The sequence below is a fragment of the Cydia fagiglandana genome, chromosome 2 (genome assembly GCF_963556715.1).
Source record: "Cydia fagiglandana chromosome 2, ilCydFagi1.1, whole genome shotgun sequence".
Taxonomy (NCBI): domain Eukaryota; kingdom Metazoa; phylum Arthropoda; class Insecta; order Lepidoptera; family Tortricidae; genus Cydia; species Cydia fagiglandana.
This window is the reverse complement of record NC_085933.1, coordinates 11,680,873-11,701,858: the sequence shown is the minus strand read 5'-3', so window position 1 is coordinate 11,701,858 and position 20,986 is coordinate 11,680,873. Positions and strand designations below refer to the sequence as shown.

Sequence of the window (20,986 nt, the reverse complement as noted above, 5' to 3'; positions counted from 1 at the left end):
GTGAATTTCAAAATAGTTTATACGACATTTTTGTCTCTAAATATGATCAGGAATAGGCTGTTAAAATTATTCGGTTTTCTCATGTTACACCGTGTATAATAAATGAGTTTCGAATCCTAAGTAAAAACTACGTTATTTCGAATTTTAACAAGCTAATACATGAATATGGTGCATCATATAAAAAAATGAATATGACCTCTTTTATTAAGAATTTATTAAGGATTATTTCTTTCATTGACACTTTTTTCCTAAAATGTATACTTTCCTCAATAAATGTAAAAAACTGTGAACAGGGACATATTTCATGGAAAAAGGGGGGGTTGCGTCAGGGGGTGGGGACGGGACGCTAGTGTGCGTAAAGCACCGTACCCTAAGGTATCATACTACATTCATCAAAGGCTGGCTATAATTAGTTTTACAAAAAACCCAATTTGACCGAATCACTATACTTAAAACTTAAAATTATAAGTACAAACAGGCTTCAATTATATGAAACGCAGTGTTTTTCCTTTGTTTCAGGCAACATTTTATACAAATCTACTCAAAATATAGATAATTTCATTCACGATGACGCGCGAATTTGTCAAATCATACCTTTAATGTCGTGACAATACCAACCTAGGCACGCGTCCACGTGAATGGCACGACGATCTATAATTGATCTAAATTAATAATCAAAACATTTTGTTTGTCGAGCAACCTTAATGTAATAAAATAGCTAAACATAATAACTTACTAGGTAAAAAGGTAACATTCAATTGATCTACTTAGAATACATAATACATGGTACGTAAAATAGTAGTAATTTTATGTCACGAAGTCTATGGCTACAGTAGTAATATTATGAGTAAAAAACCTAGTATAAGTATTTATTACTTTTATTAGGCTATCGCCTAATTCTTTTTTATGCCATTTTGTTTGTTACCTACTCTATTTTCATAAAATAAGATTGAAAGTGGCAACTGTCAAGCACTCGGACAGTTATCTTCTTGGCATTAATGATGATCATTCAGCCCACGATGCAGCTAGGTCTGTGGTATATGGCGTGAGGGTTCCTCCACATATGTCGACGCGGAATCGTCAAAATCCTATAGGAAAAAGCTTTGTGTCTGCCAAATAAGGGTCTCCCCAAATATATCGACGCGCATTCGGCAAAAGCCGATAGGAAAAAGCTTTATGTCCGCGCAATAAGAGCGAAAAAGCCGTCGACGCGTTGGCAGGTGCCGGCCGATGCGAGCCGAGCCGAACGACGACTTTTTCACTCTTATTGCGCGGACATAAAGCTTTTTCCTATCGGCTTTTGCCGAATGCGCGTCGATATATTTGGGGAGACCCTAAGGGCGAAAAAGTCGACGTTCGGCTCAGCTCGTATCGGTCGACACCTGCCGACCGGCGCTATTCTGGAAAGGAATTAGAGATTAACTAGATACGATATATGTAGTAAAGATATGTGACGTCCCACGGGTAAAGATACCTTATAGCGGTTGGCGCTAACGTTATTATTAACGCCGCTCCAATATTATTGCGGCGCTATGTGAGCGTAAGCGCCAGCCGCCATAAGGTACCTTTTTCCGTGAAACGTCACATATCTTCACTATTTCATATCCATTGAATCTCTAATTCATTTCCCGAATCGCGGCGCCAGTCGCCATAAGGTACCTTATTCCGTGGAACGTCACATATATTTTACTACATATTTCATATCTAGTGAGTCTCTAATTCATTTCCCGAATCGAGCCGGACGTCTGTTCATCGACGGCTTTTTCGCTCTTATTGGGCGGACATAAAGCTTTTTCCTATCGGCTTTTGCCAAATGTGCGTCGATATATCTGGGGAGAACCTGAGTGCGTCGGCGATGTAGGTAATAGAGCACGGCGCACTATGAAGATGCAGTGGGCCTACCGCGAAGCACAAACGAAGTTCTACCTCTCTGTAGCACTTACGTACGAATTCATAAGTGCGAAAGACAGGCAAAACTTCTTTCGTGGTTCGCGGTAGCCCTCCAGTAGCGTCCGGCGACCAGTGTCAGGTCTATTGTGAGTTTCTGTGAGTGCGCTGCACTTTGGCTCTGAATCCTAGCTTATCATCAGCGGTGTAGTGTACAGTGCGCTGCTTGCCATCCGCGTCCATGAAAGTATAGTAACCGCGCACGGTGCCGCCGTCACGCGTCTCGTGAGCTGACTTGGAGTCACCCGTGCCTTTGTCCTGGAATTGAAAAACAGCTTTTTTGAATTTTGATATATTATGTTATAAATGAATAATTGTTATATTCTGTCACGCATTAACTTAGTTTATCATTTAAAAACGAAATGTGTGTAAGAACAGCATATGAATATAAAAAATAGGCGTAAATAAAGCGTAATATTTATTCTTCTAAGTTTTAGCCATCAAAGGTTATCTTGATTCACTTTGAGTTTACTTAATAAAGGTTATAAATTTGCAAAGTGTGTGATGGGGTAAAAATATCGTATCGTATCGTTCAGTTCACTGTTAAGTTTTTTTATATCTTAAAGTTAAAATTTACCCAATAGTTAGGTAAGCATGCTTCATTCTCGACCTCTTTGTCAAAAAATCCTGTCAGTCTCAGTAAGGTCTACTTGTCCACTTTGTTCAGATATTGTATTGTAAGCTTGAACTCATTTTGAACACATGATGTCAGGCAACACAGCCGCCCTTTGTCTTGGTTTCTATGTGAATTATATAAAACCTGCCTTTTACTGGATAATGAACCTTAATCAACATTTCGACATTTTAAAATAGGTAATCAATTACATTTTAATTTTATAATTAATACTTAAATTACCAACACTATAGTTTTACATTTATTCTCTGGTTTCGTGTGTATTAAGTGGTCGCATCATGTGATGTACCACTGTACCAAATATTTCGAGAGTTGACCTTCGTGCCCTCACTAAAGGCACATACGTTTGTCCGCCTGATACTATGAAGTCGTTGCCACAACGGTTGGGTGAGCTGTGACGAAATTCAACTGGCTTTTTTGTTTAATTGATGTTTGTTAATTTTTTTTTTTTTTTTTTTTTTTTTTTTATTATGCATGGGTTTACTCATGGCCACAGACTAGCCGAGGCGTAGACGTGGCCTACGATGGAGCGAGCTCGCCCAGAAGGTGCCTGTTCACTCTTGATTTGAAGGTTGCCGGGTTATAAGAACACGGAAATATAGACGCCGGCAAGGAATTCCATTCCTTGGCAGTGCGCATAAGGAAAGTAGAAGCAAAGCGCTTAGTGCGAATTGGCGGAATATCTACCAAGTAAGGATGGAAACCGGCCGTGCGTCTAAAAGTCCGATGGTAGAATGGGGACGGTGGAATGAGCTCGTGTAGCTCTTGGGCACACTCCCCGAAGTGCAACCTGTAGAATACCGACAGGCTGGCGACTTTCCGCCGATGGGCCAAAGTCTGAAGCTTAGCCGTTAGCTTCTTGTCGCCAATCATCCTCCTGGCTCTGCGCTCCACTGAGTCCAAAGCGGCGAGTTGGTATTTAGCTGAGCCATCCCACAGGTGGCTGCAATACTCCATACACGACCGGACTTGAGCTTTGTAAAGTGTTAGAAGCTGTCCAGGTGTGAAGTATCGCCTCACCTTATTTAGGACGCCCAGCTTTCTGGCCGCAGTTTGTGCTTTAGACTCAATGAAGCTGCTGAAGCCGAGGACTGAACTCAGCTCCATGCCGAGGAGTTCCAGGCTGTCGGTAATAGGTACAGATGCACCCCGGAAAGAAGGAGTCAGGTCGAATGGACTCCGTTTAGCGGAAAATAGACACGCCTGCGTTTTGGAGGCATTGAACGTGACCAGATTGTCATCACCCCACTGGGAAACGAGACTAAGGGTCAAGTTCATTCGCTCAACCATGGCCTCTCTCTGTGAACGTATATCCTCCCTGCTGTCCCTTGCACTAGCCAAATATCTCTCAACAACCGTACTGTCATCTGCATAACCTACAATGCTGGGTTGCAGCATGTCGTTAATGTGGAGCAGGAAAAGGGTTGCGGAGAGAACAGACCCCTGAGGAACACCGGCGTCAATGGCCATGAGGTCCGAAGAGCAGCCATCAATAACTACTCTGATCGACCGTTCACTCAAGAAATCAGATAGCCAGCTACAAAAATCAGCAGGGATGCCGTAAGCAGGAAGCTTGCTAAGGAGACTTGCGTGCCAAACCCTGTCAAAGGCCTTCGAGATGTCCAGTGAAACAGCAAGCGCTTCACCGTTCCTCTCGATGGCCTCGCCGCAGCAGTGCGTGACATACGCTAAAAGATCCCCAGTAGACCGACCTCGGCGAAAGCCATATTGACGGTCACTGAGCAGATCATTTGCTTCGAGGTATGCCAGCAGTTTGCCGTTAAGTACCCTTTCCATGACTTTACAGAGCATGGAGGTAATGGCGATTGGTCGGTAATTGCAGGGATCAGCACGACTACCCTTCTTGGGTACTGGCTGCACGTTTGCAAGCTTCCAGGATTTCGGCACCGTTCTTGTTTGGAGAGAGAGGCGGTACAGGCGTGTCAGTACAGGAGACAACTCAGGCGCACACTGCTTTAGTACACGTGCAGGTATACCGTCTGGTCCATTGGCCTTATTCACGTCAAGATTCAGCAGAGCTCGGCGTACCTCTTTTTGATGTATAGCAATTCTCTGCATAGAGGAACTGCAATGAGGTAGCGTAGGTGGAAGTTTTGAGCCTGCATCTAGACGTGAATTGCTCGCAAACAGAGAAGCAAACAAGTTAGCTTTCACTGTCGCGGAGTGGGCCAGTGTCCCATCAGGTTTCTGCAGAGGTGGCAATGTGGGTCTGCAGAAGTTGGATTCGACCGCTTTCGACAGGGACCAGAACCGCTTGCTACCAGGAGGGTAGGAGGCGAGTTTGGCCCCTATTCGACTGACGTGGTCGAATCGAGCCTTTCGAAGCACCCGTTTGCAGGACTTGGCAGCTGAGTTAAAGGCTTTTTTCTTCGCGCGAACCCTCTGTGCTCCAGCTTTGGTATCGCGGGCTAGTACCCAAGCCTGGTATGCAGACTGCTTAAGAGCCTCGGCTCGAGCACAGTCCGAATTGTACCATGCTCGGGTCTTGTGATCGAGCGATAGGTCGGAGAACGGAATGAAATATTCCATTCCCTGCCGAATCACATCCGCAACAGCCTCAGCAGAACACGAGGGGTCACCCGAAGAAAAACAGACCTGCTGCCAGGGGAAAGACGCAAAGGTAATTGCCTCTTTAAATCAATGGAAAATATATAAAATGTATGATTATTAAATTAACGTAACAAGTTTTCTTGTTGGTTTTAAAGTTTAAACAGCAGGAAAACGTTCAATTACCCACTAAGGGTTCCATCTCTTTACTTTGATACGTAAAATTACCAAAATTTATAATAATAAATTACTGTTTGCTTTTTCCAAAAGTTACCACCACAATTTCATAGAGTTAAATACTAATAAAAAGTGTGTGTTTAATTATTTTTCCGTTTTTTTCCCTCAATGGGTAGTGGGAATAATCCAACTATGCACTCCTTCCTTCAGCTGCAAGTTAGAGGTTGGTTATGGTTCCCGCAGATTGGGAAAGAAAAATATAGGCAGCATCAGTTTAGTTGTGTCGGCGCGTATCTTTATGTTGACGTCCTATTTAAAATATTTTTTTTTATATTTCGAATTATTGCATGTTCGCTGACTATAATATGTACGTAACAAAAGAGTGGTTTGATAATGATTTGATAAAAATACGTATTCTTAACAACAAAACAAAACAAAGCACAATGTCTGGTGTCAAATTTTGCAATATTTTCAAATACAGGGCAGGGTCTCGCGTCGTGGGAGCAGTGTCAAGTCAATGGTATCAGATGCAGATAGTGTCATGCCGCAGTTTCTTTGTGGGTTCTTGTCAATTATCTCATTTGAGCTGGTGGTATAATTTATCTATGCATTATGATTCAATTCTATGACGTGTCTAAACGGAAATTGCATAATTATTTGCATCAATATACGGATAGTTGATAGCTGTGAATCGTATTATTCGTATTTCACGTTTTGCTTTTTAAGTATACTTATGTGTACGAACTACGAATATAATTTGAAGAGATTAATTAATTAATTAATTTAAACAATAAAAAAAAAACTTGAAGAGATCTTATTATTGAGTTTCAGTTAACAATGATAACAATTGACAAGTGCAGTCTTTAAATAAAATTTAAAATATAAATTAATCAATGACAACCTAAAATATACAACCGAATTGTTTCATTCAAATTTTTCTTAAAGCTAGTCAATTACTTTTTTAATTGTATAACTAATTATATATGCGATATCCCGTTTCCGTTATCCTTGGGCTTTCGTTGACGTAAGTCGAGGTCGGTTGTGGGGAACAAATCGCTATGCCCTGGGGGCACGACAGGCTTGCTATTATCATACACTAGACTAGATACGCAGAATGTGTAACGTCCCAAGGTCGAGTAAGTATACCGCTATAGTATTAGGAGCAATAAAAAACTGGTCAAGTGCGAGTCGGACTCGCGTTTCAAGGGTTCCGTACATCACACAATTTTCAAAAAACTTTTTTGTACGTGTAACGTGACGTGAGTGAAACGCCTTGAAAAACCCGAATGAGTCAATCAAGTTTTCAACACATGTAACATGAAGTTTTCTGGCGTGGTGGCTTATATCTCTGCAAATATGCAAAGTAGCTTCTAGATAGGAAATTAAATGCCGAACAATAGTACAAGTGTCTAAATGCGAAGACTGAAGACCGAGCTCCGCGTAGGGCTGAAACTCGGAGCGTCCAATGGGTCGCGCTTCCTACAAGTTCCGCAAGTGTTTTAAAAGCGAAGGCCGAAGAGAGATAATACCTACAGGGTGGCCAAAAAATAAGTACATTCCCGTAACCAGGGAGGTATTGGGATTATACCTACCTACTGAGCAACATTTACTATGGGACCCGAAATCGCGAAAAGAAATGTACCCTCCCATAGAAAACGGACCAGTCGAAACGTATGAAACAGCCAAATTTTTCTTTGCGATTTCGGGGTTGCACGTCGGCAACGGAAATACACTTAGTTTATTTTTTGGCCACCATGTATAGTGCTTTTTAAAACACGTGACAATACCTAGTAACCTAATCAATCAGTACTACAAGTAACATTGCGGCTGTGTGCCAGATACAGCTTAGTCGCATTTTGTATCTTAAGTCCGACTCACGCTTGAAGCTAAAGGCACGTCTCTTCGGGACGCTTCGGGTCTTCGGCCTTATGCGGATTTCGGCCTAGGGCCTTCGCAATAGCTGTCTAGAACTCTAATACACCAGCGGCTGTGTCCCTAAAAAACCTAAACCGCATTTTTGTTCTTAAATCCGACTCACGCTTGACTCTAGATTTCTAATAGGTTTTCCTGTCATCTTTAGGAAAAGGACTATTTTGTGTATTTTTTTCAGAGTTTTAGACTTAGTAGTTTCGGAGATAGAGGGGGGGAATGGTCATTTTTTGTCTATTTTCTTGAATAACTTCTAGAATTTTTATCGTAAATTTATAAAAAAAATATATTTGAGATTCTCACAATGAGCTCTTTCGTTTGATATGTAACACGATATAGTTTGCAAAACTTTGATTTTTAATTTTTTGGTTTACCCCCCAAAAGTAGCCCCTATGTTTAAAATTCATTTGTTGACGTTACATATCCGTCTGTGGGTCATGGACTTACATATGTGTACCAAATTTCAACTAAATTGGTGCAGTAGTTTCGGAGCAAATTGGCTGTGACAGACGGACGGACAGACAGACGCACGAGTGATCCTATAAGGGTTCCGTTTTTTCCTTTTGAGGTACGGAACCCTAAAAATAAAACAAATTGTACTCACAATGGTAATATACAACTTAACTACTACACTACACCCAAATTACAAAAAAAAAACAATTACAAATTAAAATTAATTAGTCATGTAAATTCTACAATAAATATAATGCTAAAAGTATTGAAATCCGTGGATAACTTATTAGACGTCGCAAAAGGTATCTACTGTCAAAATATAAATAAACAATTCAAATCCAAAGAAACAAAAAACTTACATATTTGGTTTAGATAAAAAATATACCTAGGTATTATAACAATTAAATACATAGTTTTAAATTATGAAATCATTTTGCACACTTTTTCAGCTCTAGTTTTTACGTCTCTACTAGCTTAGTGTAATTAATTTTACCAGACCAAAGCATTCTATTTCATTACGCAAAAAAACAGTTCCGTCTTGTCACGCAAAGAAATCTTTCCGTGTTGATTCCATTACCTGTTGTGCGATACAGAGCCATTGTTGCCAATTCATGATCATTAACTACTAACATTAATTCATAATTGTTGGTACAATTATTTTAATTGATAAAAATAACAGTAATACCGCTGTTAATTCTATCAAAAAAGAGTTCGTTTCCTCTATTGTTTTTCCTGTCAGTAGGTAATATGCATAATAAGCATTGAAGTAACCAGAGAAATCAAACAGTTCATCGTGCATAAATCGCATAATCCTTGGATCTATTGTAAAAAGAACACCGTTTAAACACTAGTTTTTGAAACGACTTACAAATTTAAGTGAAATAAATTTTTGTCCTAGATTGGGACCTTAATAAGAGAAGTGGGTTGTATTGTATGACTGTGCATTATTTGACTCAACAGTATATAGGTATAAAGCGCATTACAATATTTATTAGTACAAGTATTTTTTTTTATTAACCTATTTAAAATATCAGGAAAATGGTTTATCTTGATTGACCGAGCTTGCTTGCCTTGACAGTCAAGTATTCCGATGGCGTAACGACCACACCTCCAGAACACCTCATACTTCCGACTTTACTAACGAACTCTATTGAACTTTAAGGCCCTGAACACAAGAATGAAAGTAAAATTCCTTTGTACGTGATATTCTTTGCGGGCCTAATATTAAAATGGTCTCACAGAACATTGGGGAAGCGGTAATGGATGGTGTAGCATTTTGTGTAATCGATTGGCATTGCTCTAGTTAGGGTTTTGCAAGATCGTTGAAGACGATAGTTGTTTGAGGACAAGGTTTGATTATGAAATAATATAAATATAAGCAACTTTTATACACACGTGTACGTGTGTAATCCTTAGTGTATTAATAATCATATCAGAAAAAACTTAACTGCTTAGCTGAACTTTAGGATTAGTAGGTACCTACCGAACTACTTTTTACCTTAAAATTGAATTTCGTATTCATTTAACGTGGATTAATCATTCGTTTGTTACTTAATACAAAATCATAATTATTATAATGCATAACTAAGAACTCTATGGAGTGGGCCCGAATAACCGAAATAAATGGAACCATAAATTCCGTTGCCCAATTAGATTACTTAGTTTATACGATAAATTCCTAACCTATTTTTTAGTGTTCCGTACAAAACTTTGTTCACGGAACACTTGGGTCAATTTCACCAAACGAGCATTTTTGTCTAATTCCCATGGAATTTTGAAATACCAACATTACACAAAAAAAAATATGCTGAGAATTTGATAAAAAATATAATAAACATTAATTTTCTTATGGGATAAAAATATTCATAAAACTATAAAAGTTATTTCAATTTAAAATTTTGGTCAGGGCACGGGAATTAGTGTGTCCATGGAAATTAGCTTTTACGCACGGGAATTGTTTTCTTAACTTATTTTGGTACTTAAAACTATTATTTATGTATATTTTAATCTACAATAATATACTGCAACCATACTGAAGTGGCATCGAACATATTTACCTTCTTTAATTTTAGTTTCGAACGACAAGTCTACGAAAGTATGATACTTACACTAAAAACTAAGTATTTGACTAATCGTTTCCTTTATTTTAATGGCAACTAATCACTCTTTCTTAGTAAAATGTACATATTTCAAAACAATTCTTTGAGTAGTTTCGTAAACTTGTCCGCCTTACATACAAAACTAATCATTAAAATGTGTCATTATGTATCTGCATGTAGATAGGTACAAACAAGGTGTATGATCTGGTATATGGCCGTATAGGAAATGATACTAAGAAATAAATAGGGGCACAGTGAGAAGAAGTTATTGTGTAAGTTAATCTGAAGAAATCGAATATGCTGCCTTCATAAATTAATAACCCCAAAAATTGTTTGAACACATATGAGGTAAGGTGGGGTAAAACTATCACTGGGGTAAGACTATCACTTGTATGGAACCCTCATACTGTTAGTCTTGCCCCGATCAAAATAAACTAAGTTAGTCTTACCCCGCCTTACTTAACACATAGGTATACGGGGTGTCCCTGCCATGCGGGAAAATCTTCAAAGTGTAGGTTGGTTAAGTAATTTCTCAAAAATATCATAATCTTCCTAAAAAAAAACTTCCTAAATAAATACCCCCTGGCACTGACTAAAATAACCGACTTGGTTTCACATTACATCCCAAATTTATTTTGTAGTAGAATAGAAGAACTGCGTTGCGAGATTTGCATCTTTTTACATGTAATCTTTTAGATAGGATCCCATCTCTTTTTGTAGGCTGTCTTTCTTTTCTGGTAATCATACCCATACCATACTGATACTATGTATACACATATCATAACTATACACATCTTTATTCATACTCACATCGTACATCGTAGTGTACCTTTACTTTCCCTACTAATTGTAAGAACTAAAAAGTAACGTTGTTATCGCATATATTTCTATAGGATTACAAACTTAATTATGCAGTTATTTATGCACTTATCTTTAGAACGTGACTAATATTGCAGTATTATTAGATTTTTATTGGCTTAAAAAGCTAAAACCTAATTACGTTTCAAATTTGGAACTTGTGGGTATGCTAGAAGTACCTTAAAATAATATTGATTGTGAGTGATTGTGCCTGTGTACATGCTCAAATTAAGCGTGTCGAGATAACAGACAGACAGAGATACTTTTGCATTTATAATATAGTAAGAATAGGATATATTTAATTTTTCGTGTACCTATTATAAAAGTTAATTTATAACAACTAATCTATTAAACGAGCAATTCTTGTATATATTTCGGGGAACCCGGAAACGGTTCTAACGATTTCGATGAAATTTGATCATATATGAGGGTTTTCTGGGATGAAAACTCGATCTAGCTAGGTGCAAATGTTATCTCTGGGAAAACGCGCATTTTTGAGTTTTTAGATAGGTTTATGTTTTCCGAGCAAAGCTCAGTCTCCCAGATATTTAAACTTTATACGGCTTACGCTGTCAGCTGTCAAATTTACAAAAAAAACCATTGTAAATTTGATTCATTTTGTTTCATGTAACCTTAGGTACAGGTATTATAATATGTAATAATTCCAAAAATAGTTTTATGTTTATATAATATTTTAATGTTATAATATGATCAATGAATGAGGTAAAGAGGCGCAAGACTAACAGTACGAGGATTCCATACAAGTGATAGTCTTACCCCAGTGTCATCTTACCCCACGTTACCTTACGTATTTCCTTAAATGTAAAATGGAAAGATATACGTCATATTATTATTACATATAATATATATTCAATGCCAATATATATATATATATAACATAAACATTGCCAATTAACTTACAGTGCCCACTAAACATAACATAAACATTGCCAATTAACTTACAGTGCCCCCAATTAAAAATTTGTTGACAATAAATGTAATACTTTCTAATTCCCGTGCCACTTAATCAGCTGTTTTAGGTAAATATTCCATGGGAATTAGGGCACGGAAATTAGAAATCGTTATAATAAAATTCGTCAAAAATTTAAATCGTGTTTAAACAAACTTTTATGTTATTGCTTACATAAAGATACATAAAGGGCTCCTAAATATGAAAATTGTTATTGAAAAGCTATGTGGGAAATAAAATTTATAAGGGGCATCGAAATTAGAAAAAAATTGTCTCCCACCCGGATTCCGAAATACTTATGCGATTTGCTCGAACACGTCGCGGCTTGACGTACATCCGTTTGCTTTGAGAGACAGACGAATAGTGCTAGTATAGGTGAGGCGGGTCACGAGGCGGTTCAGATACAGACGTCGGCTGTCGGAGCCCTTTGAGTTTTGCCGACGAAATTGTACTCGCGCGCTCGGACAAAATTTAAACTTCGATCACGAGTTATTTACCACAATGAAGTTAACAGTGTATGTGCTCGGTGATAGTAAATATCATCTAGTTTAAGTATTTGACACTAAATTAGTGATACTAATGTAGAATTTTTCGTAGGATTTTTCATTATGCTCAAAAGTAGATTCCGGACAGGGCACGGGAGTAGTAATTTGAGCCTTTAAATATTTTTAAGTGTACTCTAAAAACCAATTAATCAGTGAATTCATATGGAACCCGGTGTGAAAGTGTGGATTGTTTATGTAAAAAAAAAATGGTAAGTATTATCTGATGCTAACCCGCGATTTTCATCACGGACAGAAAAAAAATCGTGTTCAGAAATTGACCCACTTATGGGATCACTTCGGTCTTGCTATTTCGGTATTGTTATTAGTTATTTTAATTATAGAGAGAAAAACCCTAGGAAAACTCAACCTAATCAATCGAACGACATTCGACGCTCAACCTTACCTGACATCACCACCTTACTCAATATTCAAAATTTCACAAACTTATAATTAGTAGTCCAATTTGCCCCTGTCTGAACATTTTGAAAGGTACCTACTTACTTATTACCTACCTAAGTACCTACTTATTAATATGGAGGTCGTGAATAGATAAGTAACATAGGTTGTTCAATTGACAGTGGAATATGTAATTATCTATTAACTATAACAGGTGGTAGGCCTATTTCTGACCTCCCCAGAAGCAAGCAGCCTCGTGGACATTCCGCCATTGAAAGCTATGTCATAACCGATCGCAATTATCGCATTTTTGGCAAGGTCGCGTCGCATGCGTTCGCCAATTGAAAACCGCAATCTTACCGGCTGCTGTCACCTACGTGCGGCTAAAGTAGTAATTTCGATTGAACCGATTGAGTTGAAACCTGGTAGGTAAGTATAGAGGTAGAATGAGTCCCGGGAAAGGATATACGATAGTTTTTGTCCCAAATATCATCCCTTAAGGATGTGAAAAGGGGGGTGGAAGTTTGTATGTTGAATTGTTGATTTAGATGATATTTACTATAAAAATAAGATGTCTTTATTTAAAAGAAAAACCTTAATAGGTACCTACATTAGTCTACATCTTTGATTTAGTTGACAATAATACCACTTAGAAGTTAGACCAGTTATTAACCTCAGACGTCGCCGAAGCTGACAAAACTCTTATATGAGTTATATGAATTCTGCACAAATATTAAGTAGGTATATTATTATAACAACAAATGAGAGTTATTTAAATAGCTCTTGTTTTGATAGCTGACATAAAAATCCGTAGTACGTGTTTTGCAAAACCGAATGGCCAACCGAACGAATGTGTTTTCATTGTACATTATCCCTAATAGAGAAAACTTTAAAGCAAGTTTTAAAAGAATGAAGCTTGTATAGCCCAATTAAAACAATGTACAAATCACATAACCCACATAACCCACACAGGTCGTGCTTCACTCATGGTCAAGTTGATTGAACTAAGATATAATTATTATGAGATTTCATTAACAAATACATACCTGCGTTTGGTCATGTCGACAATGGGCTGTTATGACAATGATATGGCTTGTAATCGTTAACCTTTTATAGTAATAGATAAGGTCAAAGTTGTCATTGAGTTATGATCTAATTAAGTACCTACATATAAAATATTATGATATTAGAACAGAATGTGTCAGTGGTTTTAAATGATTGGTGGCAGGGCTATTTAAGATTCATAGAAAATGATTGTAATTCCATTGTCAAAGATTTGAGTTGAGGCTTCAAAAGCGTCAAACATAAGAACAATGACTTACCTATATCGATCAGGGTATGGGCCGTGATTGTTATCGAAATCAAATTGCATATTTCACAAAACTTTTTTTACAAAACTGAAAACGTCTTCTTTTTACGTCAGAGTACCTTTCAATTAGCTGCTTTAATTCATTTACCTATTTATTTATTTTATATTGGTAACAGCGTAGTATGTATTATGTTTCTTATTTCGATAGCAGATAGCACTGTGTGTTTTTTTACCCTACACATATAACTGAGGTCACTTGGTGTAAGCCAAGGTATACTCCTAACATTAACATTAAAAATAGTTGAACTTGGAACCGGTGTAACGAAATTGATAAATACTATAAATAGGGATGGGTTGCGAAACAAGATCTAATTTGAATACCTATATTAGATCACAGATTTTTTTTTCTATTTAGTCTGGTTATTACTTATTAACTTGTTGGAATTAATCCGGATTTAAGAAACTCAACTTATAAGCGAGATTTAAACTGCATTCTTTCAAAAGCTACATTTAATTAATCAAAAATTGTATAGCGATAAATACTGTACGAGTACATACTTTCTTTTCTAAAAATCAAATCATATGGATATGTCTTTTTATTAACACGGACCCACGATGGCAAAAGATTTCGTTTTGCTTTCGGTATATCGTGATACCTTTCGCGCTCTTACACTTTCTACAACACCCAATTCAATTTCGTACGAAGGTGAATGTTAGCAGTGATATAACAAATAACTGCATCAAAACGGTAGCTGTGACTTCACGTCAATAATGACCAGAATTATTTAAACGAGCCGAAAAGCAAATAAAACAGATATGATGGTCGTTCTTGTCTACGTGACAGCGTGATAAAACGGTGTCCGTCACTTTTTATCACACGATGTTAAAAAGTGACAGTTAATATTTTATCACGTGGGTAAAACCATCCGTAATACGCCGGCTGTTTTAGATTACGATTACGCAAGCAAAGAAAACGATGAATGTGTGAGTATTCTGCCAACCGACCGTGAGATGTGTTCATTTGCCCATGTGTTACAGGTAACTGAGGTAACGCTCTACCCTCTACATAGGAAACAATCGAACTATTTCAAAATATTTAAGTACCTAGTTCAAAGCAAATATGTATATATGTAAGACCTTACAGTTGATTATAGAGCAGTATCACTTTTAGTTCAGTCAATCTAAAGTTGATAATTATTAGAGACAGCGGTCTAGCCTAGGTTCAAAAGTAATAGACATGTTGATAATATAGAGTGCGGAATTGTAAATTTATAAATACCTAGATAAACATAAACAATTAATGTTTCCTCTTGTGGTATATTGTAGTAATTTTTCACATAGATTGGGTACGGTTACAGCTGTCATGTCCGTACAATTTATAGGAACGTCCACCATACAAAAAATTGATGCAAAGCAATTTGACCCATATTGATCTGTAGTAACACACGTCTGATACTAAGTCGCTACGACCCAAATTGAGTTAACATCACACGTGTCTTGCTAGAGCGCTCCACGGGTTAAACGAAAATATGTAATTGTGATGACAGCCAAGTCAAAAATAAGTCGAAGATACGTGACGTTAAAACACGTGAGTAAGCGTTTTTCATATATTTAATATGACGGTGCCTCACGAAAGTTTTCTACTTAAAGTATGTAGTATGTACAGCTAACACCCACCGGTAATCTATGCGCACTTGACCGCACATGACCGTGAAATATCAATTTACGCCGCCAGATGCCGCTGAATAAACTTTTTGTACTAAATGCCACGGTCCAATTTCACAAGACCAACAAATTTAACTAAAGTTTCTATTAAGAAATGTTTGATACCAACAATTCTTAAATTTTTGGCTAATTTTATACAACCGGGAACCAGGATGTTATTATGTATACAGGGTGGAACATTTCTAGAGACTGAGCTGAAAGGATAGTGTTATCAAAGTCATCTACAATCGAGTTATTATAATCGTAAAGCTGAATGAAAAGTAAAACAAAATGATGAAAATTAAATATTTTTATAAGTATCAGTGCTAACTCTACAAAGTTATTTACATTTCAAATTGATACATTCCATGTCATTCATAGGATGTATTTACTAGGGTTGAATATACAGGTATTTGTACTAAAGTTCAAGAAAGTGTACTTAGGTATCTCAAAAATGGTTAGAAATATTGACGTGATTAATAAGTGAAAAATAAAATAGGTACGTAGCCTTTTCCCCAGTTCCCCGTTTGCATAAAAGCCCCTCGTTCTGTTCCACCCGATATATACTTACCATTTTTCCGTTATATTTAAATTGATGGCATCTAGCTATAAGTAACACTTTCTATCACGTATTGACTACGACGGAACTCTCCCAAGCTCATTTTAAACTATCTTACATTACAATAGTATGCGTTGCGGCGCGAGTTCTTAGGTCGACTTTTCAATTGAGGCTTATATTTAGATGGAGCTTTGCGTAATTGACGTCGATAAGAATTATATTAACATTACTGAGACTTCATGAATGGTTTATGTGATGTCTAGCAGGCCACTGACGAGCCTTCCAAATGGATGCCGTTACAATGGATTCATCCAAATGGACGGCTTCCTAATATTAAACATTGTACGTTTTTGACATTCACGGACCGATTTTGGATTGCAGCCACGCTATTTGGACTGTTGGAAGGCTCGTCAGTGGCCACATGTATTAAATATTTATTATCTCCCATCACGTCTGTGATCGATGCGGCAAGAAGTGCCGATCGGCCATTGATCTAGTCATCGTAGTCAGCGGCGTAGCGTATGTGTTTGCCGCCCGGGGCCGATCAGAAATTTGCCGCCCCGTTTATGATCAACATTAGAGGTCAAACATGACAAAGTTCGGTAAAAAATTTAAGATATTTTTTCTTTTTTGGCTGGCTATCATTTATTGAGAACTGAGTGCAATTACTTGGATACTACAAAAAAAATACCTACTTAAAAACCAGAATCAGAATGCTTTATTTGTAAAACATAGGTACCTACACAATAGGTCTTAGGTAGTTAAGTATGTTATATACATTTGAACACTATGTTTTGCTAGTTGGCATACAAATGTCTAAGAGAACGACAATCTGATTCAATATTGCAAAATGTTATAACTTATAAAATAAATAAATTAAAATTAGTATTTAAAATTAAGATACAATTAAAATAGGTACAGTTCAAATACAATTATGTTTTATTGTATTGTATATGTAAAAAATTATGCAATCCTTGTAATCAAAGAGATGCCTGCTGTAGATTTTTTTTAATTCCCGCGTTTTTGCTTGTCCAACTTTCATTAGCCAAACTCTACTAATGCTAATTGGGGACACTATTTTCTGAAAACTCCTTACACCTTTCAACATAAGTTCATAGTGTTAATTGCTGCTCTGGCTTCTTTATTTGTTATCAAGCTAACAGTAAAATAAATACTGACCGATAGTGAATAAAAATAACGAACACAGCTGTGTTTATGTGTTACTTAGAAAGTTTAATAAATGCGTCCATTCCATGCACGTGTACAACTTGTGCAAGGCACAAACAATAGATAGAAGACCCAGACATTTCTTTTGGATTTTATTGCTATGAGTTCGGGAGATTCCAAGTAAGACGTCATTATAAATTTTGCTAATTACGATTTACGGAGTCTGCTCTTTGAAATTCGAGTATAAATAAGTAACTACTATCAATAGCTCACAGGGAATTAATATTTTGTTCGAGTTACGGAGTCGAAATAATTCTATATTTACCGCGTTTTTTCGATTTAAGTATTTTAGGTACTGAGAATTACGACTTAACGAGGTTCGGGTTATCGAGATTACAGTGTATTTCCAAAATAAAACAGGTTCATATTATGTAGGTACTTACCTATTACTAATTATTCGGTACCTAACTAAGGTAGAAATGTACCAAGTTTACGCACATACGCCTAAAACTTTCAAACTAGAAATATTTAATTACTCAACATTCAAATACAATAAAAATAATTAGGTAGTTACCTTTCGACAATAATTAAATAATAATTTGCAAATCGAATCTACATATTATTTTTTTCCGTAGGAGTTGCACTTAGCACTTGTTGCACCGTTCTCAAAATCGAAACAAATGACGAACTTCAAATTTGTTTGTTGTCATTACTGTCTCAGTAAACAGTTGACATAAGTTCGAGAAATAAAAATCCCACACATTCCAAAATAAGGTTTAAAGTTATAAAAATAAGGAGTAATATTATTGTACAGTAAAACAGACCCTTAAGCTCTTTCGTCCGTTCGTGTATAATCTCGGCGGGCGCTCGGAACGCCGCGCCCCGGCCGGCAGCGATCTCGACATCCACACCGCCGCCGCGCGACGTTCGTGCTACCATCGCATCAGTACGATTTGAAAATCGTGATTTCTTAATTTTTTATTTTTTAAATTCCGTGTTTGCCGCCCCCGCTTATGTGCCGCCCGGGGCTATGGCCCCCCTAGCCCCCCCCACGCTACGCCTCTGATCGTAGTCGATGTAGGCTGTAGACTACCTCCTCAAAATACCTTCTTTAGACGCTGCAACTATCATCTGCTGATAAAGATAAGATGCTGTGGCCATTGATGATGATGATGATGATGATGTGTAAATAAACTGATGAATTGAAATTATGATTATGACAACTACTGTTTTGTTTTGTTTACATATCTCACTCATAGCGATTGTCTCATATTGTTTTTGAGTTGATGTAAACTACAACATTGTTTTAAAATATTCAGAATTGTTATCAACATATTAAATAAACACGTTTACGTTACATGTACAATTGTAAATCAAGAGCTGAGCGGCGAATGCCGAATGGTTCAAACCCGATAAATGATTAACTAAATAGGTAGTGGGTGCGTGTGAAATCATAAAAATGTTCTCTAGTTTAATTTAAATTAACTATGTATGTAATTGGTTTACGTTTAGTTATTCAGTAGGTACTAAATTTGTAAAATTAATTGTGAGGGTGTGTGCGTAGGTTTATCCTGTATTTCATACTTACATGAACTCCGTAAGAGAAGGAATATTGGGGATGTGGGTCGTACTCCTCTTGCGCAGGTTCTGCTAAACTTGCTGGCGAGTTCCCATGCACTGGCACCGGACGGACATCACCGTTGAATGTTTCAAAACCAAACTTGTTCCCATTTAGGTAATTGTTCAAGCCAGCTTCACTTGGCGTGGGTTTATAGTATGTAGATTCGTCAATAGGCTTTTTGGGTTTTACAAACTGGAAAGGTCTCCAGCCTTTGAAGTCGGTGTGAAGGTCATGGTTTATTATACTTTGAGGCTTATTAGCGTATTCTGGGATGTTTTGTTTTTGGCTTTGCGGGGGTTTATAACCAGTGTATTCATCGACAGTCTTTGGTTGATATCTAGGAATAGGGTCGACATTATTAATGCTGTTGGATGGAGGATAGATAACAGGCCGTGTGAATTTTTGAATCGCTCTGGCTTTTTCATATTCTGGTAGTTGTGTGTCTGGGTCGCTCATGTACGCTAGTATAGCGTCATCTAAATTTTGGTAGGTTTTGTACGCATATTCAGGCCCCTCTGCTCCGGGGCCTGTGTGATCGTATTTGTTTTCTATCGCAAAGCGAATTTGGGCGTCGGTGGCCGCTGTGCTTCTTGATAACCAGCTTTCTGCAGTGATGCACGCCGCTAGTGACAGAATTATCTGTTAAAAAAAGGTTTTGTTATTTACATTAAAAAGGTATTTAAATTATTAAAATACGCGAATTAAATTGAAATGTGAAATCATGAACTTGCGTTGAATCCGGAAACTATTATATATATGAACGTTTGGATTGACCTTTGAACTATTATCAAAATTAGAAGTCAATCAAGCGAATTAGCAATTCTAAAAAAAAAACAATGTTTTAATTTTTAACAGGGAAGACATGTCTGGCCAATATGATTATTAAGTACATGATGATAGTGTGATCGTGCAAAAATGTGGTTAATTGGTGCAGTAAGGTTTCCGAGTCAGTGCCCCCCGGGTGCGCAACAACTACGTATGGCCGCTGAGGCGTGGCGCCGCGCTTGTCGCAAGTGTGAATGCGCCTTAATGCAACTATATTGAATATTTTGGCGCAATTTTTTGACGACATTAAAGAGAAATCGTCCAGTTTTTATTCAAATCTAAACTTTTCCTTTACAAGTAAAATGCTTCCTATTACTTACATATAAGTAACTATAGACATTACAAAATAAACAAGCTTTGCCTGCGACTTCGTTGGGCATGTTCCCGGGCGTTTTATATATATGTAAATCATTCCTATTTGTCCCCACTTCATATAAAACAGCGATCACGTGAATACCTTCGTTGACAGTAAACTAAAAATATTCCCCCAAACTACAAAATTAAAAATATTCCCAGTGTGGAATTAGTGTGCGTAAATTTGTTTATTGGTATGATAACTTTCCAATATGTAACCTACGTGTTATATGCATGGATGAATAATTAATAGTATGAGATTAACTTGTCATAAATTTCTAAGTTCGAATTCGGCGCTCTGCTCATGCATGGCCACATTTTACTGTAGACAGTGTTCTAAGATAAAGTAGGTACTTACTTACTTATTGACCATTATTTTAAGCATCACGGTCAAAGTAATTATTATAAAATATATGTAATTATATACTAACACGCGAGACGTTATAAAATATTGGCTTTATGTTAACAGGCTCTTTTACCTAATCGACTCACAATATTGATGCTAAAGCGAAGTAATGCGTTACAACATCAACAGCCTCGTGCCGCCCAATGTACATTAGGATGTACACTCAGTTTTGATGGAATGTCAACCTTAATCAAAAACAAAGTAGGTAGAATCTCATTTGTCTTGTACAATTTTCGAACAAATGAAATTCAACCCAATTGAAAAGACAGCAAGATTCTAACTTCCTTGGCAATAATTTTATATAGTGGGCGGCCCGAGGCTAATATGAAGATCTGGGTTTGTAGGTCTATATTAAGTAATTTCACTTTTTACTAGATTCCTAACTTGTATCATAATATTATGCTGTCCATATGTTTTAAATTAGGGGGTGGGTTTAAGAAGCGATATAATACGACTTTGACGGGG

General features: G+C 37.1%; 1 protein-coding gene and 1 long non-coding RNA gene across 2 annotated transcripts in view; both read right to left on the bottom strand.

Annotated features, from left to right (window-relative positions):
- The window catches only part of LOC134676770 (uncharacterized), a 111,808-nt gene that overhangs the window by 72,523 nt on the left and 18,299 nt on the right, over positions 1-20,986 (bottom strand). The window lies entirely within an intron of this gene.
- LOC134671932 (uncharacterized) lies at positions 2,000-19,578 on the bottom strand (the record flags this gene model as incomplete). The annotated part of the gene is made up of 2 exons (XM_063529803.1): positions 2,000-2,205; positions 18,904-19,578. Coding segments are annotated over 2 exons (849 nt in total), but the record flags the coding sequence as incomplete, so codon positions are not given.